The sequence below is a fragment of the Myotis davidii genome, unplaced genomic scaffold, assembly GCF_000327345.1.
Source record: "Myotis davidii unplaced genomic scaffold, ASM32734v1 scaffold370, whole genome shotgun sequence".
Lineage (NCBI taxonomy): Eukaryota > Metazoa > Chordata > Mammalia > Chiroptera > Vespertilionidae > Myotis > Myotis davidii.
The window spans coordinates 12,123,433-12,147,485 of record NW_006288615.1 but is presented as its reverse complement, the minus strand read 5'-3'; the positions used below and the strand labels follow the sequence as shown (position 1 = coordinate 12,147,485).

Here is a 24,053-nt window from a genome sequence, read left to right as displayed (position 1 = left end):
GTGGTCAAATATACATAACGCAGCTGAACATTTTAACCATTTCTAAGTGTGCAGTTCGGTGGCATTAACATTCACATGGGTGTGCAACCATCACCACCGTCCATCTCCAGAACTTCTTCATCCCTAACGCAGCTCTGTACCCATTAAACACTAACTCCCATTCCCACCCTCATCTCAGCCCCTGGTGACTTCTAGTCTGAATTTGATTACTCCAGGTACTTCACCTAAGAGGAATCAGATCATATTCATCCCTTTGTATCTGACTTATTTCACTTAACATAATGTTTTCAAGGTTCCATGTGCCAGGATTTCATTTCTTTTTAAGACTGAATGTCCCCCACTGCGTGCTCCTCACCTTTCTCAGTTGCTCTTTGAACGCTCCCCACTGCTGTTTCACGGGCTGGCTGGCAGCGGCTGTAAGTCGCCACACCATCCGAAGGCGGCCGAGCTCTTCCCTTTCTGCCTTCAGACTTTCCATAGTGTTCTCCATAATGTGCACTTTATTTTTCACATTTAATATTTCATTCTCTTTTGCCTGTTAAATTAATAATCCATATGATGGCTTTTCTTTCCCAAGTAATACAACATTTTTCATATATCTACTCTAGGAGGCAAACATGATCACAACCAAAGCAGAGCACGGACGGTTCTAATAGCAAGCCAAGACAGGAGCGCGCCTGCTCAGGGGCATGGCTAGGCTCTCAGAACCCATGTTCCCTGCTTGCGCACCAGGTACTGAGTTCTCCAAGCACCCAGTGATGCTGGAGTCACCTGCTAGAGTCTATTTCCTGGGGCTCAAGAGGGTGACTGAATGAGCTCCTGGATACAGAAATATTAAAGTGAAGATTACTTTAATGCATACTTTTTAAAGTGTATTCTACCTTTCATTTTAACACACTCAATTAGCAGATGTCACAACCTCAGTATTAGGGAATAGGAGGCGGCAAATTGCTCTAGGCCATCTTTTCTTAAACTGCTCCATTGTATATATTACAAGGATTTTTTAAGTTTCCCAGTTCCTCAAGTTACTCCCTTTTGTAAGAACTGAGATGTGCAGCTGTATCTTCATTTTTGTATGTCTATTGTGCAACCAGAAGCACAGTATCTAAGTTTAAAGATTCCCTTCCCAGCTTCTAGATGTTCTGGCTGACTGATTTGAAATCCTTTAAACAATGGTTTTAAACAAGGGAGAATTTAATTGGAGGAAGAAAGATAAGAGAGGCAAAGATAAGATCGTGTGCTATTTTACGCACAAACATCGAAACATGCAGAAGAATAATTGTTTGGCAAAACCATGATTTTTACTTTGATGACCAGCTCTTCTCAATAAATCCTTGACTTTCTAAGGAGCAAATGTACATGGATTTCTACAATGACAATGACAACTAAGTATCTAAAAGTCAAGGGACCTCCTAGATTGTAGTCAGAAGATGGTGTCATAAAACTGTAACAGGATATTTTAAAATAATAAACCATCTTATTTTTAAATTAATTTAAACAGCATTAATATTGCATATTTATATTCCTATATTAATTTAGACATTATAAAAAGCCAATTAATTGCAAAAAAAGATAATTGCAGGTCCTAAAGAGATTTTTGCCCATGAATTTGGGGATCTAGGAATCAAATGATACATTCTTTAATTATGGTTAACAAGATGCTAAATATTATGAAAGATATTTGATAACTTCAGCTGGATCCAGCCCAAATCATAATTTTAATCTATGTTATAAGTAAAGTTAGGGTATCTTTCACCTACTATTAAGAAACTACTAATCAAAATGCAATGTAATACACAGTTTAATATAAATGTGGACCTTGCAGCATGCCAATGACAGCTATCCCGCAGCAGGGAGTGATGGTCTGAGTGAGGTCTGGAAAAGGGAGAGATATAGTAGCATTTGTTGATGTCTGGCTGGCAGGATCCAAAAACAGTGATTATGTACTTGGCAGACTTAAGTGTTTTTGTTTTTTTTTAATATATTTTATTGATTTTTTACAGAGAGGAAGGGAGAGAGATAGAGAGTTAGAAACATCGATGAGAGAGAAACATCGATCAGCTGCCTCCTGCACATCTTCCACTGGGGATGTGCCCGCAACCCAGGCACATGCCCTTGACCGGAATCGAACCTGGGACCTTTCAGTCCGCAAGCCGACGCATCCACCGAGCCAAACCGGTTTTGGCCAGACTTAAGTGTTTTGACCTCTCAGGAAGATTAATCTACCAGAGGTCTAGTTAATAAACACACTATTCATTCTACTTCTGTGGAAGGGCATGGAAAACTTTGCCATAACCTAGACCAACAGGAAACTCAATTCTCAATTTTCCATTTATATGCAGGCACAATAAATGGTCTTCTGATATCTTGCTTTTTAGATACCTTGATAACAGGAAGGCGGTACCCCAAATAACATCTTGGTGTTCACCATCATGAATTTGTAAATTGGCACTTTTATCAAGATGTCTGCCAGATTTCTCACTTAAATCGGCTTCTCTAATCTTGATGATTTTTAGATGAACTGAAAATTTTTCAATTTCAAGCTTGAAAATATGAGCCACGGCAACCCAATCAAGAGCGCAACACTCAGCGGAAAATGCCAGCTGGCATTCTCCCCTCTTAACAGCCAAACTGGTTACCACATTTCAATAATAATGTTTGTTTAAAAGCCTAATGCTCCAAAAGACATGAGAATAAAAAAATGGGTTTCACTTGCTTTACCAACAATTCCCTACCTCAAAATGATGCTGAACTATTATGTGGACCATAATGAAGTTAACAATTATGTAGACCATAATTCTTATCAGTAAGGAGGAACTTATCATATGACAGTGGTAAGGAACTTAGGGTGAAGGATTCATTTTTTTACATAACACCTGACATTTGATACATTTTCACTAGTCCTACCAAGACAGGACTACATAACTGCAAAGCAAGAGAAAAAGTAGACAACTCCAGATCCAGATATAGTAATTAGCTGACACACACTTTAAATGCCCATGATTAATATAGTTAAAAAAGTATCAAACTGGTGTTGCTCAGTGGTTGAGCGTCAACCTATGAATCAGGGGGTCACTGTTCAATTCCAGGTCAGGGTACATGGCCCCAGGTTTCATGCTCAATCCCCACTAGGGGGTGTGCAGGAGGCAGCTGATCAATGATTATCTCTTATCATTGAAGCTTCTGTCTCTCTCTCCCTCTCCATTCCCCTCTGAAATCAATTTATATATATATATATATATATTAAAGTATACCAAAGTTGGAGCATAAGAATGAGAAGATAGGAAAGATAATTTAATCAGCAATTGAAATCTAACAGAGAGAGAGAGAGAGAGAGAGAGAGAGCAGAGAGAGAGAGAGGAGAAAGACAAAAGACTCATGGACACAGACAACAGTATAGTGATTGCAAGAGGGAAGTTGGGGAGGTAGAAGAAGGTAATGGGGGATAAATGGTGATGGAAGGAGACTTGACTTGAGGTGGTAAACATAATACAATATAAAGATGATGTATTGTAGAATTGCATACCTGAAACCTGTATAATTTTATTAACTAATGTCACCCAATAAATTCAATTTAAAACAAATCAAATGGAAACTACAGAACTAAGAAGTAAAATTTCTGAAATGAAGTTAGTAATAATTAAGCAAAAAATACAATTTGCAAATATTTGAATTCTCTTAAGAGTGCAAATTAGAGAAGTACACAATCAAGATATGGAAGAATATATACTGAACAAAGTAAAAATGTAAAAGATAAATAAATGGTAGGTAGATGGATAGATAATAGATGTCCTAAATATTCCAAATGAAAAATAACAATTATTTTTACAAAAAGCACCTGGATAACCTAAGAACAAGGGCAAATTGCTTAGTAAGTTTCCTCTGATATTTAAAGATAGTATAAGATATGTTAGAACTGTTTCCTGTATATTTTGTTTCCACACAAATTGAATAAGAATGGCTTTCAAACAACAAAGGTTGAAACAAAGATAATGTCATTCTCACATGATTTTTAAATTAAGGAACTCAAGCCTTAGGTCTTGAACTAAAAAACAAAGAAGAGAAAGAGAACATTGCAGTTGAAAGTAGATGAGGGTAGTTAGATAAAACCTAACTCTTCCAAATGAATTCAGGCTCCAGACTGAGATTAATCACATTCCAGAGTACTGAGAAAATTGTAGATGTCAGTTATCTTTGCAAGTCAACAGAAGAAAGGAGCAGAAAAGATATTGACAGTTCAAATGTACAAGAACCAAATTACCACTGGAAAGAAAAATGCCTTGATTTTCAAAGGGGGGAAGACTGGGCTACATAGTTTACAGATTGGAAAGCTTTACAGTGAAAACCGTGCAAGAAGTTCATCATTGATCAAGCAGTTTGTGAGCACTTTGGAAAGAATCTCCTGGTCGCTATGAGCCAACCTGATTTCTGCCAAATTATTTTCATGCAATTGATAGGATGCTAGGTAGATATAGAATTAAACCCAGGAAAGTTGGCTAATGTAGTAGATAGCAGATGCAAAATTAGTTTGACAAGATGGAATCATGGGTAAAGATGAACAAGATGACATTGAATAGAAATAAATATAAAGACCCACATGTGTATGTAAAAGATAAATACCTGACACAGATATAAAACGGGAGGACCTAGCTTGGCAGGAATTGTAATAAAAATTCCCGCAACTTTTATTCAATCACAGGCTTAATATGAACCAGCACAGTGAAATCATGGCTAAAAATGAATGCATAGCCTTAAGTCTCATTAGTAAAGAATGATGTACACTTTGTTGTACTCTGTGTTAAAGTTGTACTTTACTTTTGGGTTATATTTTATGAATGACTTTAACAAATAAAAATTTGGGGGAGGGAGGATCAGGATGGAGAGAGAAATGAAGCTGCCTCATAAATGACAGAAAGGATTTGCATGTGGTTTGTTGCAGAAAGGACTCAGATTAGATACAGCAATTATTTTCAATGTTTGAAAGACTTTCACATGTAAGAGAAATCAAATATGCATAGTGTCTCCCTACCTCGTGTAACTACAGAGGGTTAGAACCAGGTATGAAGTCAGATTTGACTTAACATTTTAAAAAATGTTTTCTAGCAGCTCTTATTTTCTAACAATGCAATGAGCAGTTTCATTAGGAAGATACTTGAAGGAGAAGTGGCTTAACCATCTTTTAAGAATTCTGTAGAGAACTTTATATGGGTCAGAGGTTGATAAAAAGATTCTAGAGTATTTTGCAGACATAAGTGGACAACTAAAGTTTAGGATACATTTGTAAATATGATGGCGCTTCACTATAGAAAGATATGCTACAGTAAGAAATTCTTCAAAATGAAGATTCAGCCTAGATGTTAACGTGAGCCACTGGAAATTTTGTCAGGACTTTGTTGCAGGCTCTCAACATCACTTAGAACTCTAAGGTACACTTCTATGTAAATAATAAAAATGTTGCATTTGGATTATAGCCCATCTTTCTTCTAGATAGTTAAAACTTGTGAGAAGTGTAGGACTAAATAAACACACACATGCTAGGCTTTGGCACTGCTCTAGGTTGAATGAAGCTAAGAACTTTCTAAACCCACACTGCTGATGGATAGTTGAAGTTTTGAACTTAAGATTTTGACTTTGACAAGCAATCCTTGCAGAAGGTATGATAAATATTCTCACCATATTTATCAAATTAAGGAACTCAAGCCCTAGGTCTTGAACTAAAAAACTCCTTTTTAAAAAGAGCTGCCACTGCTTCTCGACTGAGTCAGACCAGTGCTTGGCCTCCGTGGTGTCCTCTTCCTCCCTCGGGCTTTCCATTCGGTAAAACTCCTTCAGGCTCTCACACTGCTCCGCTACCTAAGAGAGAGAGAGGAAGAGAGAATATAAATGCAAGATAAGAACACTTGCACACATTTTTAAGAAAATGACACAGATTCCGATAAAAGCCTATGTAAAAATTAAATGGAAACTGCATTTCAGAATTTTTTTTTTTTTTCAGAGAAAGGAAGGGAGAGAGAAAGGGATGGTGGGAGAGAGAGAAAAACATCAATGTGAGAGAAACATCAGCCAGTTGCCAGTCTTACATGCCCCAGCCGATAACTGAATCTCCAACTAGGGTAGGTCCCCTGACTGGGAATCAAACCCATGTGACCTTTTGGTGTACAGGATGACGCTCCACCCAACTGAGCCACAGTGGCCAGGGCCAGGATTCTTTAAATAACTTAACTATTGTCAATTTATTAAAACGATATGAAAATCTATCCAAGTTGTTTACAGACTGGACTACTACTGGGTAGTAAATTGAACTAACAAGTTTATTATCTATCAGACCTACTTACTGTGACCCAAATCATACTTATGTATTTTGTATAATGTATGTTTTGCAATTGGGGACAATTTATGTCAAATACGGGTGTGATAATATTTAAAGCTGAGTTTTATAATTCAGAAGAAAGCCAGACAAGAAATGAATAAGAAAATAAATATAAGTCAGTGAAATTTTAGTAACTCACTATTTGCTTTGAATCAGTGATAACCTTGAATGAGGATACAATTACTAATTTTCGGTACAAATATTAATATTCAACTGCTTTCATGAGCTAATCTTATCAAGTATATTGCTTGATCTCCTTAGAATTACACTTTTTTTCCTTCGCTAACCAATGTATGCAGTACTGGATTATTTTCGATCACTTTCTTTGAAGAGAGCTAATATAAAATCAAATGTGCCTATAGAATTAAAGATGAACATGTAATTGGCTGATATAGAAATAGTGGAAAAGTTTGACACACGTTTTATGCATTTTGAACAATACTTAATGGTCAATAGGACAAGACTCAAAGAGCTTGTAACTACCAAAATCAATCTAAACAGGGCGAGAAACTTCAGGTGATGGTTAGTCACTGTATTTTAAAAATTTTAACAACATTCTTAATTTAAATGAATTTAATAAGAGAGCCTGCAAACGGCCTCACAGACTGAAGTGCTCTGCACAGTTCCCATGTCCTATTTATTCATGACCCTGTTTTGCTGATGCCTGTCTCCTCAGCCCAGAATGATCTTTTCTCAGTTTTGTGCTCCTACACATCCTTCATGAGCTAGTTGAATTGCTACCTCCTCCAAGGAGTCTGTCCAACTAAGAATTAGCATTTATTTCCTTGGATTCCCAAAGATAGTTCTGGAAGAAAGATAACCAAAACCAAGTTATTACAACACAAGGACAATATACACACAATGTTATGGGCATAGTAAGGAGAGGCCATTTTTGAATTATTGGTAAACTGAAACCATAGGTGGGTGGGGGTGTAATTTTCATAGGAAAAGAATGTTCAAGAGAGAGCACAGGCAAGGACTCTGCGACCCTCCATACTTCAGGAACAGGGAACCAAATTAGGAAAAAGAAGAAGGAACAGATAAAGAAGCAGACAGAGTGATTCCACTTCTGTGAAGTATCCAAATAAGGCAAGTCTATAGAGATAGAAAGCAGATCAGTCCTTGTGACTAAAAAGTGCACTGGGGCTACTTTCGGGGTGATGGAACTATACTGAAACTAGAATGCAGTGACTGTTGCATAACTCAATAAATATGATAAAAATCATTGTACTCCAAAATAGATGAATTGTATGCTATGTAAATTATACTTAAATAAATCTGGGGGAGGGAGTTTAAGCCAAAGGAGGTAAGAATAACAGGATTAAATAAATGTGGCAGAGAGATTAAGCAGGATGAAGACTGAAAATAGAGATTTCATTTATCAATCAGTAAGTAACTTACAAGGACATTTTCAATGGAGTGAAGAGGTAGCAGATGGCTGGATTAAATTTCTGTGGGATGAGAACTGGGGAGGATGAGCAAGTAGAGACAAGAAATGTCATCTTCCCATTGTCAAGTCCAGATGTAAAAGGAAGGAAAGTCTAGAGTGGTTGCCTTCATGACCATTTGGGCATAACTGTAGACCAAAGGCAAGGAAGTGATGGAAAAAGCCAATTTCAAACATTAGAGGAGGTTAGTAGAGCTAGATTCTGAAGGATGTGGGAACATACAGGGAAGGATTAATTTTTTCTCAGTGCTGGAGAGAAGTAGGGACTTGACTTTTTTGGCCACAGTGGAAAAGGGGTGAATAAAATTGGTTTGGAAGTCCAAGGAAGTTGAGGCAGTTAGGCTCAATGGACTCTTTATTATTATTATTATTTTGTTATATATGAAGTAAGGGCACCAGCTGAGATTTAAGCATGGAAACTGGGGTAAGATGTTTGAAAATTGCTACTGAATGGGTGCCAATAGGGAGCATATGGGAGACCCAGCTGAGGCAGAGATCCATACCTTTGTAACAGCGCCAATCAGCACAATTGTACGATTTTCTGCAGGAGTGTCTGGAAGCTTGGAAAGAAAAGCTGAGTAAACAGAGTGTTGGATTGATCTAGTATTGGGAATTGGCAGGGTTTGTCAGGGTGGAAGGCAGGGAGTTGAGAGCATGGAGAATGGAATGCAAATGAGTAACCATGAGCAGGTGAGGAAAGAAGGAAGCCTGAGGGGGAAGGAGAGTGACAGAGCCAGAGCACTGCCCAGATTGGGACAGAAGGCTCTGCCAGCTAGGAAAAGCAATGAAGTGAAAGCTGGGAAGAGGAAAGAACATAGGTTCTTCTGAGAAGGTGGTGTTTGCGAAGCTAAGGTTTCAGCCCTAAACCCACAGATCCAGGGGCCAGAGTAGGTCATGGAAGGAGAAACTGAACCAGAAATCAAGGAGGTGTGTTTTTGGCAATAAAGATTCAGAAAACAAACACTTCTCTATACCTTTCCCACCATGGGTTAAAAGATGACTTTTTAAAATAATTTTGTGCTATATTTAGGATAGTGTAAATGTGTATGGGCCAAAGTAAAAAGTATTCTAACACAACCACTTTGCTTATTTGTATGTATATCTACACAAACATATTTGTATTGTGTTTTAGTAAAATGACTTACTGCTTTAGTTTTATATGGTGCCTTGGTGAATCAAGGGCCTATCAGTGAGTAAAGGCACCGGGGTGGACTATATGGAACAACCCACCAGGGCTCCCATCCCCATAGGACGTAGGAAGATGGCAGGGGCTACCTTGTTGATAACGGAGAGCACACAGGTACTGTACCTCCTCTGATGACTTTAGAAATGCCACATAGGTCTGCAGGACTTGGGACCTGGATCCGATGCTTTGGCCAAGTATGTTTAATTCTTCCTCTAGCCATTTAGCTTTAGAAGAAAGTGATGCTACTTCATCAGGTTCAAATTCATTTTTCTCTGTCATCAGTTTTGTGGCTGCTTCTAATTCATGTGATGCTTCCTATGAAAGCAACGCACAGAGGGTCAGAAGCTGACAGGGGAATCATGAACATTCACATTTCATTACCTTCTGCACATCCATCTATAACGGTTATTAATTGAACTTGTAACCAAGATGCTCCTCAATAAAAGGAAGGCACAACTTTCCAAAATTAAAAAAAAAAAGGTGTCTTAAAATAAAAACCACCTCAAGGTATTCTTTCAGTCTATCAGCTACGCTCTTTATTTAGAGCATTCTAAATTCTGTTACAAATAGAAGAAAAGTTGTTAGGTATGAAAAGTGGTAAAACAAAATGGCAAAAACATTTTAAATAATTTAAATAAAATAAGTATAGACCAGAATTGTTTTTGAAATTAACAATAAGCTCTAGCAAATTCTTAAACTAATTTTGTTATATACAAAATGGCAAGTTTATAGAAATTGTTTACTCATTTTTAAATTTATAAAAATGAAATCAATTACACACTTGTTTGTGAAATCAATTACACAGTCTTGTTTGAATTGCTATCTAGTAGGATTTTTAAACAAGAGTAGGGAAATATTAGATATGGGATTCAAAAGGCCAAAACAGTCAGTGAATTTGACTTGCTTAGGGTCACTCTTCTGGGTTTTATTTTGAGTGCAATTTGTGGCATGTGGGCTCTAACCAATGATGAAATGAATGAGTAAGTATTGTAGGCATTACAGATACAATTGCCATAGAAAGCCATATAAGATTTCATGTGATACCACGCTAGGAATCAAGCAAAAATGACAGAAAAACCTTCATCCTCATTTGCAGCAAGAAGGGGTGGCTTCCCTACTTGTGTTTAATATGCTTCCCAAGTACTCCACTGAACAATGGTAATTCTAATATACGAGTGCTGCTTCCAGAAGGCAGGGGGAGTTTCTTCCATGCGGTTTCTTTCTTAATTCTAACAATTTTGGAATATAAATGTGAATTCAGACATACATTTTATTTTAAACATTCTAAATGATGAATTAGAAACACTTCATGTAACAAGTAGGCGTGTCTGTGAGTGTTGGGTGCGGGTGCCTCTGTGCAGGAGCCTATGCTGCCGAGGACTGAGCAGAGGCACAGCCACCCCTGCTGACTTGGCGAGCCAGGGGCACACGTGACTCGCTTTCCTAAACACCCGGGGCAGGTCTGGGGCAACTAGCAGGAATATTTGAACCTAAGTCCCACGGGAAAGGGGTGAAGAGGGTTAAGAAGGTGTTAGGAAGAGGAGGGCAATTTCTGTCTCCTAAGGCTTAGTGTGCAAACAAGATTTGCCTCCTGAAATCTTGTATTAACACATGTCGCTTCTGGTAATTTTCTTTTGTAACTTACTCTAGTAGAAAATCACAAATAGTCTTATAAATGCACTCTCCCTGCCTCCTCTGGATCCCCAAAGGGAGTTTCTAACATCTTTCAGGCCAGAAAAAGGGTTAAATGAGTGTTTAATACCAGGCTAGAATGCTGAGCTTCAGTGAGCTCAAACTCCCTACTAAGTGCATGTTTAAATGTAGATAATTCAGATACACTTCAGAGTAGGAGCTTATAAGTCATTATTTACCACAATATTAATTTAGAATTGCAGCCCTCATGAGAACTAGGAGTAAGTTTTATAGCTACCAGATATAAGAAATCATCTTTACAAAATCATAACCATGATACTGATTCTCATTGTATGTACCTTAGCTTGGCTATCTAGTTCCAAATATTTACGCAAAATCTTCTCTGACTCAGAAAGGCTGGAGCTGACATCCATGGCATTGGAAAGTACTAGACTGATTTCCTGAATTGACATTTCCACCTATAGGCAAAAAGAACACATTGTAGCCTTGGTAACATGTATTTGCATATGCATAGAGAAGGTAAATATTACTCTATATATTCCCATTATACTTTAATGTAAATCAACATTAAGCTAAAAATAGTTTTAAATATTTTAGAATTTCATATTTAAATTAGTAATGCTGCTCTTCATATGAGGTAATGCTGCTGACCCACCAATAGAGGGTGTATGTTTTAAAATATTTCATTATACTAGTAGCAATGAGATAAAAAGCAATCATCCACACCCTCTAAGAATTTGTTATCTGTATTATCTAGACAGGATACTGTACTTGCTAACACATATGCAGAGATGAATGTATCTGGTTAATTAACTCACAAGCACCCACTATAAGTTGAATGGGGCCCAATTACTGGCACATTTTGAGATAGAGGTTTAGAGCGTGGGTATTAGATCATCTACGGGTTACTATTTTTAGGGCTGGGGGATCCTGAGGCAGCACCAAACCCTGTAAACGTGATAATAAACAGGAACACACTTAGGTGATTTAATTGACGAATGTAAAGACTATACACATGAATAAATGAATAAAGTGACCTTTGAAGGTTCTATTCCATTCAAGTCACTGCCTTCATCCAGGCTCTCATTAGAGCCCATACTTCCCAGATCAAATGGGTTCTGAACTGGCAGTAAGACAATAGCAACAGCTGTGTGAGCTCCTGGTGTTTTCCACCACCACCAAATTAGCTTGACTCTCAAGCTCTAGGGAATGTGGCTCCACAGCTGCCGCCATATTTGGAATCTCCCTGGATCCCCGGCCTCAGAACCAGGCTCAAATTCCCAAGTTTCTGGACCAATAACAGGTGGGGTGACAATTTAAATAGAGACATGGTTAACTGATAACCTCTCCTGTGAAGTCTCCTAATTTTACTTGTTTAAGTCGGGCATATAAATTCATTGTATTACATGAAAATGTCATAAAAAAATTGAGACATTAATGTCATTGAGATATTACTAGTTTTTGCTATATATTCCACCTACAGGTAAGTAACTTTTTGTTTAGTCAAATAGTAACTGCCTGGTTTCATTCCTCTTTGAAAATAGAAAATAAAATTCTCCCATACCAAGACATCCTATTCACTCTGCAGAAAGGATTTCCAAGTGTGTGCTTGTATTCAGAATGACCATGTCCATTGCACTGGCCTAGTTCAATAAAATATGATAATGGAAATTTATTCCTGGAACCCCTACAACGCATCATTTTTGTTATGTATCAAATGTCCTCATGTTCTATGGTTCCATGTTAATTAAAATTTGCGCATATTGGAACCATGCAGAAAGTCATGTAAATCAAGGACACCATCAAAATATGCACATGGTTAGAACTGCTTTTGTGTATACGTGTTCATGGCTGGGTGGCAAGTAGGGTTACATATATAGTTTTGGCACCCTGGGGCAGGGATGGATGATGAGCAGTGGTAAATGGCAACTCTATTCTGTTCAATTGTAAAACCTAACATGGCCCATGAGAGAAGCCTAAGGAGACATCCCCTATTCTCCCTCAGGCCCACAAGTGCAATTACCAAACCATTTATTATCATCAAACAAGGGGTTCATCTAAATAGTATTTTAAGGAGGACATATTTTATGAAACTACCTTCCTCAGGTAGCCCTCCACTGAGGCTGCTAATTGTTGTTTCTTGAGAGCAAAGTCCTTGTGCGCTGAACACTGTCCGGTCAGATGATCCACTCGTCTCTGGATGCATCCCATCATGTCATGGACGCCGGTCACCCGGGAGCTGAGTGGAACAGGCAGCTGTTAGTTCATTCCACCCCCATCTAGAAGCCCCAGGGTCAGGGAACTTTTGAAAGTAGATTTGCTCTTTCAGGAGAGGTACAAGTTGGTAAAAGTTATCAAGCTTCAGGCTTTAGGATAATCAGAATTTAAGTAGCGATGGTCCTAGTACAGAAAAGAGCAAAACCAAATTATGTTCCTTTGTTTAAGTCAGTCAGTCCTGAGGGAAAAGATGAGTTATGGGTTTTACAACCAGGTCTAATCTTCTCTAAAGGGTTTACTTTTAATGTTTCTCTGAGAGATTGTATAAGGACCTTATGGCAAAAAGCACTGTGTGCTTGCCAAGACTTTTCCTGGGGGTGTTATTTTAAAGCTTCATTTATCTAAAGGAGCTCTTTGAATAGAAATGCAGATCAGCCAGTTAACAAAACATCTGCTAATCCAATAAGGTAAAATATTTATGTAACACTAAGGACCTTGTTCTGCATGATTATGAATGCTCAAGGCTGCGTTCATTAGAAGAAAACCAAGTTATCACCAACCATTAGGAATCTAAGGTGTTGTTCACATAAAAGAAACCCGGCCTCATCTCATTTCTCACCTGTGCTGGCCTCTTGAGGAACAGAAAAGTGACATGAGCGCTCGTAACATGAAAATGCCTTTAAAACCACACATGAACTTTGAGTTGGACCCCATTTACTGGGTCTAAAGATAGATCAGCAAGTTTCCACATCATTTCCAACGTTGGCCGGCCAGCAATGCAGGACAAGGAAAGAACACGGCTGATGGAATGAGCACTCTGTACCTTTTCAACCTATTCCTAAGACAGAGTCCCTCCTACTATGCAAGAAGTTGAAGTCTTTAATTTCCTGTCAGTCATTTCCTTCAAATACGAATAAAGATGAACATGATATCTCCTAAATTTAATTACCCAGAGTTAAAAAGATCTTGGAATGAGGTACAGATTTCAGAAGTTTTACCTCAAATAATTAATTTATGACTCTGTAAAAATGAATTTAATTAGTAATGAAATGAGGGCAAGAACTGAGAGGTAAAGCGCGGCATCGCAGGAATGGCAATGAGGCTGCTGAAGAGGTGACAGAATCCAATCCAATGAATAGGAGATTCAAGTGCATAATGTGGGTGTCACTGAGTCCCAGAGAAGTTTAACTGGGAGATCTTATTCCTGACACATAATGTTCCACAAATATTACACTTAAAACAATCAGTTGGTATGTTAATAACTCAAAGATAGTGAAGAGTATAATCAAAGAATCAGGAGAGTTTTAGAAATAATTCTTATGATATGTAAGTCCACAAAATCTGTAAAAGCAGGGTACTGGTAATGCTAATCATATTTTAACTAGGTTTTAGACTTTGGGCCATTATATGCCAAAAAAAGCACTTAAAAGTCCAATTGTCCTCTATCTTATAGGTTCCAAGTTTTCTATAGTATATTCAAATCTGGAATGAGAAAGATAAACAAAAAAGAAAAAGTGGCCATAACCGGTTTGGCTCAGTGGATAGAGCGTCGGCCTGGGGACTGAAGGGTCCCGGGTTCGATTCCGGTCAAGGGCATGTACCTTGGTTGTGGGCACATCCCCAGTAGGGGGTATGCAGGAGGCAGCTGATCGATGTTTCTCTCTCATTGATGTTTCTAGCTTTCTATCCCTCTTTCTTCCTCTCTGTAAAAAATCAATAAAATATATGTAAAAAAAAAGAAAAAGTGAATAAGTGCTATAAAAAGATTATACAGAGAATAAAGTTTGTGAAATAAATGGTAAACATTGGCAAGTCACCATTTTTAATGTTTTGAGCTCTCTTTTCTAATTCTCCTAACTACCCTCTGATCTGGGTACAACTGTCATCTCCATTTTGCAGATGAGCAAACTGAGGAACAGAAAAGCGTGGTAGCTTTCCCAGGTCACAATTAAGTGGCCAAGATGGGATTCGAACCTGCTTATCTGATTTCAGAGTCCACTCCCTTTACCACTTCACAGTACCTTTTCGGGGGCTGTTACACATGATAGGAGAGTGAGGGTTTTCTTCCTTTCAAATTTCACTTTCCCTGACATTGAGTGTTGATGGAGAGGCTGGCATGCATTCTAGCTTCTCTTAGACTGTCTGTAGTTTTCAAAGCAGCCACTAGAGGGGCACAGTACCAACACAGAGAAAGGAAACAGGGAAACAAAACCAAACCAAGAATTCCTTCCCTAAAAATAATGCTCTTTAGCAACTTACAATTTGAATTTTGATAAATCAAATAGGGTATCTCTCCCTCTATCTTTGGAAGAACTATCCATTCTTGATTTTTCAATGACCTAGAGATTCGGTCTCATTATGTGGTGATTTGTGCCTTAACGGCTATATCAATCACATTGTAAATTCTTTACAGAAAAGGACAGCATTCTTTTTCATTAACATATCTCTGCAGCCCTGAGCACATAGCCTTGTAAGTAGTAGGTTAATAAATGTTTTAAAATGAAATAAAATACACTTTGATCAATATTTGAGGGAAGAGAAAACAGATTTAAAGAATAAGAACACATGCATAGTCACTGTGTAAAAATGTCACTAATAACCATTTCCAAACAATGACAACTTTGCCCTTTGCCCACTTACAGAAGCTTTAGGCTATCCGAAGACTGCCCAACTTCTTCCTTGCCGGTTTAGCATTTATAGTTATGTGGACTGATACTTCCTTCCTCGATTTCAGAGATGAAGAACCTTTTCCTGCCAAGGGCCATTTGGATATTTATAACATCATTTGCAGGCCATACAAAATTATCAACTTAAAAAATTAGCCTTCTGCATTTGGTCAAGCATTTAACTAATCCACCCCCAATGCCTTGTCAGGGCCAGATCAAATGATTTCGTGGGCCTTATACAGCTCATGGGCCGGCCAGTCCCTGTGCCTGTTATTGGAAGCCTTAGGGTCAGACTGAATTGCCTTGGTTCCCTGTGCATTACTGCCTGTCCACTGCATGCGCTACTCTTACCTGGGGCTTAGACCTCTCCCTCAGTATGAGAAATTCCCCATTATCTTGCTTACCCTGGCCAGCTCCTGTTTTCTTCTTTATGTCCTCAACTAGATCATCTCCATCTCTTCTGGCATCTCTTCCCTCTCCCTGAGTCCCAGCTGGAATATACTAGTATCTGTCACACTCCTAAACCCAGGGCCACCCCCGCCCTATGCCTTCTTAGTGAAAACCTAATCTGCAGGTTACGACCTGCCTCAATTTCATCATGTTTAGTTAGAAACTTTCTACACTAATCCCACACTTTTCCTTTGAACATTCCAAACACTTTAAAACATGTATAGTGGGCACATCGGTGATGTTCTTAGAGCCGGTAAAGCATATGCTTTTATCAAAGGGCAAATATGACTTCACTCTGCCAGCAATTCTTACATGAGTTGAAAATAAATGAATAGATTTCCGCCAGTCACCCAGGAACAATCCTGTGAAATAAATGATGGGATCAGAACTAAGAGCAAGTGACAGGAACTGTCACTGTGTTCTGATTTGGGAGCCACACCGCTCCTGTGCTGCCTCATTGGGGGGGAGAGGGGCTGACAGGGGACTAGACGTCTAGGTCTAAGGATCTATGGCTCTGTGATTTCACTGGAAATACTGGCTGATGTTTGAGCTTTCTCTCTAAGAATGGAAAATAAAATATATTAAAAAAATATATATATATAAAAAGAATGGAGTAGATGGTACCTGTCTGTAAGAGTGTTAGGTTCATCAGATTATTCCTGATGTTGATTTTGACTTCTTCAAGCATCACAGATACTCAGAAATAACATACTGAGGCTTTAGCAGACATTTGTTAGAAACGCCATCACGGGGACTTTTTCTCCCTTGTTCATTGAGGCAATAGAGGAGAGGGGAGAGGGAAGAAAGATGATTGATTTTTCCCACTAAAGAACAGAGACATATAGACTTCTGGCTCAATAAGACTATTCTATTTGCTATATGAAAGCAGTTGCCCTGTCTTTGCATCTGTCACAAATAGGGGTTGGGGGAGGGGAGCACATCCCAATGTTAATGTGTTCTAATGACTCTTTCCGGAGGACAGCACGTTGCTTCTAAACCTTTCATAAATTACCATTGGCAGCCCATCTGGATGAGGAGCTGTACCAGATGGTAAGCACTTGACAGCTCACTCTCTCTCATCAGAAGGAATCAGCTGATCACATTTTTCTTCTTGTCCATGGACAAATTACACTTTGAAAATGGAAAAAAATATATATATCTTCCTTAGCTTTTAGCTCACTGCTTCTCTTGGCAGGCACCAAAACAGTGTCCCTTCATGTTTATAATTTTCTGTATTTTGGAGGAAACAACAGTCATTCTCTAGTTCTCTTATCTACTTCAAAAAAGTGCCATTCGTTCTGTAGAAGTGAAATGTCTGTTTTCCCTTTTTTTCTGACTTAAGTTATACATATTGAGAATCCCTCCCTAGCAAACAAATCTCTCTCTCTCTGACTCTCTGTCTCTCTGTCTCTCTGTCTCTCTGTCTCTCTCTCTCTCTCTCTCTCACACACACACACACACACACACACACCCCTATTTAAAATACACATAATGCTAAAGAAACCGAAAGCAGTGATGGGGCTGAAGCTACAGCATGCCTGGTTCTGGCACAGACGCATGCCGAGATGTCCACAAGAGGCCACAGACATCTACAGGAAGGCTGCCATAGCTTGGATTCTACCTGAAATAAGTAGCAGGGATGGGATTCTCCCTCCTTGTAAAAGGAGGTTGAAAAATGTTGTAGTTGAGTGAGCAAAGAAATCAGACACAGAGGGGCAGTCAGGAACCACCTCTTGATCCCCACGTAGTTTTTGGAACACATCTCTGAGAGCCAGTGTGTCTCAGTGGGAGCTAATGGGATGCTAATCAAACAACAGAAGACTGAGTCTAGACTGGGGACCCTATGAGTTCAGGTGGAAGTCACTGCAAAGCTGTTAAGGATGAAAGAACCAAGAGGAGAGAACAAACCCAAGGAAAATAAAGCCAAACAAACAAACACTTCCCACTCCAGATGAGAGTACAATCTAAAATTTCAGGACATACAAGAAAAAGACATCCTAACAAAAGCCACTAACCAATTGAGAGATAAATGTACTCTATCTGAGATGAAAATAAGTAAGACAACCTGAAAATGACATTACCACAAATACAACTGAGATCATCAGAGAGATAAAGGAAACCCCAACACCCATAATAGCAGAACGAGAAAATCTGAAACAAAAACAGTCAGAAATAAACAACATTGGATATGAAACAAATGAGTTAGAAATCCTGAAAATGAAAAAAAAATGTAATTATGAAAACTAAAAGAATCACTGAATGAAAACAAAGGGGAAATTATAACAAAAGAGAAAATTAGTCTGAGGGATTCACAGAATACAGCACGAAGAGCTAAAGGAAAGAAATATGAAGGCGTTCGGAGACCTGAGTGACAGACTGAGGGGCGCCAACACTGCCTGGAGCTCCAGGAGAAGGGAAGGCACCGCAGAAAATCAATATTCTAAGACATAAGGGCTAACATGTTCCATGCTTGATGACATAAACCCTCAGATAAAAGGGCACAGCAAGAACTAAACAGGCAAATATTCTCATTTGAGATAATTGGGAAAATATAAAAATAGATTTGAATGTAGTGCCATCCAAACAGTTTCTCTTTTTGCCGTCAGTCCCTGCCTCTCCCCTCTGGAGTCAGTGTGATGCCAGATGCACAACTTGGATCTGACTTTCACTCACTTCACATTATGTTGTGAGGATTCTCTGGGTCTTTGAATATTCCTCAAAAAACACTGTTTTGATATGAATATTTCATGATGTGCTTGCCCTTAATATTAAAACATTTCCCTATTTTCTGAAAATATTTAGGTGGTTTTTGATCCACACTATTGAAAAGAGAATGGTAATGAACATTATATTCATAAACATGTCACTCATCTTCTTTCTGAGGCCTCTCTCTCTCTCTCAAATTATTTTCTCCTCGAACCCTCTAGTCCAGCGGTTCTCAACCTGTGGGTCGCGACCCCTTTGGGGGTCTAACGACCCTTTCACAGGGGTCGCCTAAAACGATCAGAAAACACATATATAATTACATATTGTTTTTGTGATTAATCACTATGCTTTAATTATGTTCAATTTGTAACAATGAAATTGGGGGTCACCACAACATGAGGAACTGTATTAGGAAGATTGAGAACCACTGCTCTAGTCTAAGACAACTCCTCTGTAGAGACCCAAGGCAGATATTTCTGTCCTGCCCCTTTAGCCAGGCCTCCTCTGCCGGAACCATAGTTCCAGACCTTCTTACTTGGGGTCCTGGCTACTTCACATCACATCATCACCTTCATAAATGAATAAGTTCATTTTGCAATGAGGGGCTCCTAGATATTTTACAAGAACCTAATCTAGTTACTACTAGATTTAATGGAAAAGGTGAACTTTGGGTGCCTTTCACACTGAGAGTTGCAGAATTCTGAAAGCCTGGACAATGTTACCAGGCCCAGATTGCAGTGATGACATTTACTCAACCTCTGAAAAGAATAACTTAATATAGACATGAAAATATTTGGAAAGTGGCTGAGTTAACACTGTCATAAGAACTTTGTAATTTCCTAAATTTCAGTATGTGACATTTACCATCTAAATGTATCATCATCAAACTTTTTTTAAAAACAGCTATTTTAAGTTCTTAAATGCTCAACGGGATTCCTATAAAATGCAACTATAAATGACTCTCTTACGCAAAGGAAATTTCTGTTTTTGTTTCTTTGTTTAGTTTTTTAGAGGATGGGGAATGTCTTTGTTTTCCACGTAAGATCTTTAAAAATATTTTTACTGAGATAGAGGCTTTCCTTTGATGCCATACCAGGTCCCATGACATTTCAAATCGAGTCACCTAATATGTAAATGCTAAGATGAGGAACATAAGAGAAGCTTCCTGCATGTTTTCAGCCCTACAGAGTGGTTCATGGTCTGGAGAAGGAAAGGGTACCATCACAAGTCAAACAACTAAGGAATGATCCAAACATCGCAGAATGAACGAACAGTGAAGCCATGAGACAGCTGGTCAGCACAAAGGAACTAAAAAAGCATTGTGTGGTATGCGACTGTGCTCATCTTGGCTGGAGGATGTAGACCCTCTGCCCGTCTTAGACAATGAAACTCAACAATGGCCCTCAAATCTCACTCCTTCACTTATCCTGTCCTGATCAGGCGTGTGGGAATATGTTTCCTTCTCTGAAAAAGGCATCCCCAGCACCCACTGTCCCCATGACTTCCTCACACCCCCTTGATGCAGCTCTTATTCCCTGACTGGCTGTTAGTAAGGTTCTGGAGACTCGGCGCCAGGTTTGTATATATATTTGACTGCCCTTGAAGCCTGGTGCCGGTATGTCATATTTGATACTTACACACACACTCGAAGAATGTTTAAATAAACTGAAAGGAAGAAAACCTTTGGAAGGTGAAACGTAACTTGAAACTAGAAGATAGATGGAGTACAATTCAATCACACTAGAATAAAAAAAGAATCCCTGTTCACTTAGTGGCCAGGATCCCTGAAAGGAATAACAAGACAGAGAACTAGCAGCCTAATTAGCATAGCGATTCAGACCTGCAGTCAAGGCCTCTGCCTCTTCCTGCCAGGTGACAGGTAGTAGGGCAAGTTCCTGCACCTCTCTGTGGCCTAGAGTCCTTATCGGCAAAGCAGGGACAATAATCACAACGGTGCTGATACCAAGGATGGTTTTGAGGATTTAATTTGTTAATGTCTAGAAAGTACTCAAGTGCTTGCCACACTTGCTAATCATCATTTGAACAGTCTCATTTCCACCTAACTCTCTGACCCTGCCTTATGCCCCATCCCCTTGTCCCCACTCCTCCAGCCACGTGGTCCTTTCTGTTACACCTTGGCTGTTGCTCTGCCAGGTGTGCTCGCCCCCAGCTATCTGCGCGGTACCTCCTCTAAAGAATCCTTCCCTGACCAGTGTCCAAGTGGTCCCCTCCCACAGGCCCTCTCTGTCCCAATTCACTTCTATATTTTTTCATAGAACTGGCTGTGTAAAAGCATCTTATTTATTGATTTACTTGTTAGTTGGCTGCTTCTTCCTACCAGAATATAAGCAGCATGAGGAAGACACTTTGCCTGTCATACCTCATACATGGGAGCACTGATTTACAAAAAATGCTCAATAATATTTTTGGAATAAACAAATAGATCATGCTGTATCTAGGTTCATAATCATCCACACTATCAACCAAGGGAAGTAGTGGGAACCAATATAGATGATAATTGTGGAAAGAGAAAGCAAAATCCCAATTACTAGTAAGTCCTGTTTTTATTTCTCTGTAAAATATGAAAGTATGAAGACTTAACATTAAGAAAGTAACACTAAATGCTAGATCAAAACAGACGACACTTAAAGTTATACCAAAACAAAATATTCCACAAGGATGAGGTATGTTATACACTTTGTAGACAAAATCAAGTGGTTCTATGAAAAGTAACCTCACAGGGTCAGCTGATTGTAAATTCCTAACTGGGCAGGTTGTGGTGGGTAGTCACACCCAGGCATCTAACTTCTTTAGTAAAAGGTTTATGTTTGCCTTAAGCAAGCCTTGTCAGTGTTTCTGAACATCTAGGTTAACACACCTATGAGATGCCTCTTTTCAGACCCCTCCTTCTAATTTGTGAGCCACCCTTTCAGACCCCTTGTTCTAAGGCATTACCACCCTTAAAGAGAGCACATAATCTTAACCAATCTATAATCCAACACCTGCCTTGCTCTCTCCCACCTTCAAGCAATCTTCTTTAAGTTCCCTCCTTAATTTCAAGTGCATAAAAGAAACTGCAAACTTTTATTTTCCAGGAGCATTTGAGATCTTGCTCCCCAGCATATGTCACCAGTTTAGCTCAAGTAAACTCTTATAAAAATTTTCTACAGCAAGCATGTCAAACTCGCGGGCCACAGGCCGCATGTCTTGTTTATTTGGCCCGTGTTAGCCTTTGAGTTTGACCTGCTTGCTCTACATGTTTGGATGTTCTTATGTTGACAGCTTAAATTCACCACAACAAGGCAGGATGAAAAATGGTACAGTCTTTTCTGCAGGGATAGAAATTGAGTCGATACTGAAGAAAGTTTACTTGTAAATCTTCAGTTAACTTTAGTACACAGAAAAAGGCAAGTGAATACTTCACCAGGTGGCCTGGTCTTGCTGGGTGTTTGCATGTCTTGAGTTCTGAGGTGGAAGTTACACTAACAAAAAGGTTCCTCATTTTGTTCAATCATGGAAAACTTCACCCTCACACAAGGCCTCTGAACCAGCACTTCCAATCGCTACAGCTTCCTGTGGCTTAATAAATGCAGAATTCCTGTGGTCTATCTTTAGATTCAGTGCTCAAAGGTGATACCAAATGAGGCCTAGAAAGAGATGAGGAGGGCCAGAAGCCAGGAGCTTTCAACTCCACTGACAGTCTAAGTTTAACCATTACCACCTATTATTATGGGTAACTTGCATCCTAACTAAGAGCAAAGGAATGCACAAAAATGCCTTTCAAAGTAAAGGGTATTTGGATTGGGACAGATATACCCTGTAAAGATTACAAACTATTTAAGGACTCAGAATTATCACCAGACTAGTGACCCTGTGCATGGATTAGTGCACATTGAAAGGAAATTAATTAGAAGGTGGCCAGCAGAGGGGCAGGACTGGGCAAGACGGGCCAGACACACCCTGGAGCCAACCTCCCAAGGTCCCTCCCCAGCATCTGTGGAGTGAGTGGGGTCTCTCTGGTAGGTGGGGTCCCTCGACCTGGCCTGTGGGGATTGGACTGAAACCGGCTCTCCAACATCCCCCGAGGGGTCCCCGAGTACAAGAGGGGACTCTGCAAAGTTGCTGTCATACAGGGTGTGGAACGCAAATGCAAGTGTGCAGTAAACCAGATTTGGGACCAACAGTACCCCAGCAACAACATAACCCACGGCCGAAGGTGGAATCACGCAGCCCCAGGGTGTGGAACCCAAACACAAGTGTGCAGTAAGCCAGATTTGGGGCCGACAGTGCCCCAGCAACAACATAACCCACGGCCGAAGGTGGAATCACGCAGCCCCACGAGGAATCGGGCTCCCTCCTCTCTGGTTTCGGATGCGTCCCCCGAGAACTGCTGCTGCCAAGTCACTACAGCTCAGCAGCTCCTGGGTTGAGCATCTGCCCTCTGGTGATCAGTGCGCATCATAGCGACTGGTCGGATGGTCAGACACAGAATATTAGCCTTTTATATATATAGGTTATAGTGAGGAAATAGAAAAGGTGAAGAAATATTTAAATAACCATTATTTCCCTTGTGAGGTTGCTCCAACTTCAAAGGTGTTTGATTCCAGGATAGCAAAACAGTGTGGACCTGTTCCAAATAAGATAGTAATTACGGAGCAAAAATGGCAAAGGTCTCAGATGTACTGGGAGGCTTAATCTCAGATAAATGTGAACTCAGATAAATGAGCCTGTGTTTTTTTTATTAAAAGGAAAAAAAATCAGATCTAAGGGTTTCTGAAATTCCTTTCTGTCCCAATGCTAAATTCTGCCTTTTATTACATTAAGATAAATGTTTATCTGTCCTATTTCAAATATAACCTTTCCCAGTTACTAAAATGAATATGACTTGGTGAAGCTGACTCTATTGTAATCATTTGAAACAACCATGTGACTCAGTATTTATTAGCTTTTAAAGCTCTTTGTATAGAAAGTAAAAAAAAAAAAATAAGTGAACCAATTATTAATTGGGCACTCTTAATGTGTCAAGAGTGGTGTTATCTCATTTGATTTTAAAACACAATGCCCTGGCCAGGGGGCTCCCTTGGTTGGAGAGTTGTCCCCGACACCAAAAGGTTGCAGGTTTGAGTCCCAGTCAGGGCACATACCGTATTTGCCGGCGTATAAGACGATTTTTTGGCCCTGAAAAATATGCCTCCAAGTGGGGGGTCATCTTATACGCCAGGTACACTTCAGATAGACTGCCCATAGTGCTTGCCCCGTGCCATAGTGGCCTCCCGATGCCCGCCCACTTCATTCCACATACCGTTCAGGCATCAGCAGCGCTGCTGGGTGTATGCTCGGCTGATATGCGATTTTGCT

At 39.5% G+C, this 24,053-nt stretch overlaps 1 protein-coding gene across 1 annotated transcript in view; it reads right to left on the bottom strand.

Moving 5' to 3' along the window:
* Positions 1–24,053, bottom strand: part of CCDC141 (coiled-coil domain containing 141) — a 171,533-nt gene that overhangs the window by 33,221 nt on the left and 114,259 nt on the right. Inside the window, exons 9-13 of the mRNA XM_006760570.2 lie at positions 12,754–12,895; positions 10,995–11,114; positions 9,127–9,318; positions 5,674–5,853; positions 356–535 (exon numbers count right to left, since the gene is read on the bottom strand). Of these exons, the coding sequence (XP_006760633.1) occupies positions 356–535; positions 5,674–5,853; positions 9,127–9,318; positions 10,995–11,114; positions 12,754–12,895 (814 nt within the window). The remainder of the gene's footprint in view (positions 1–355; positions 536–5,673; positions 5,854–9,126; positions 9,319–10,994; positions 11,115–12,753; positions 12,896–24,053) is intronic.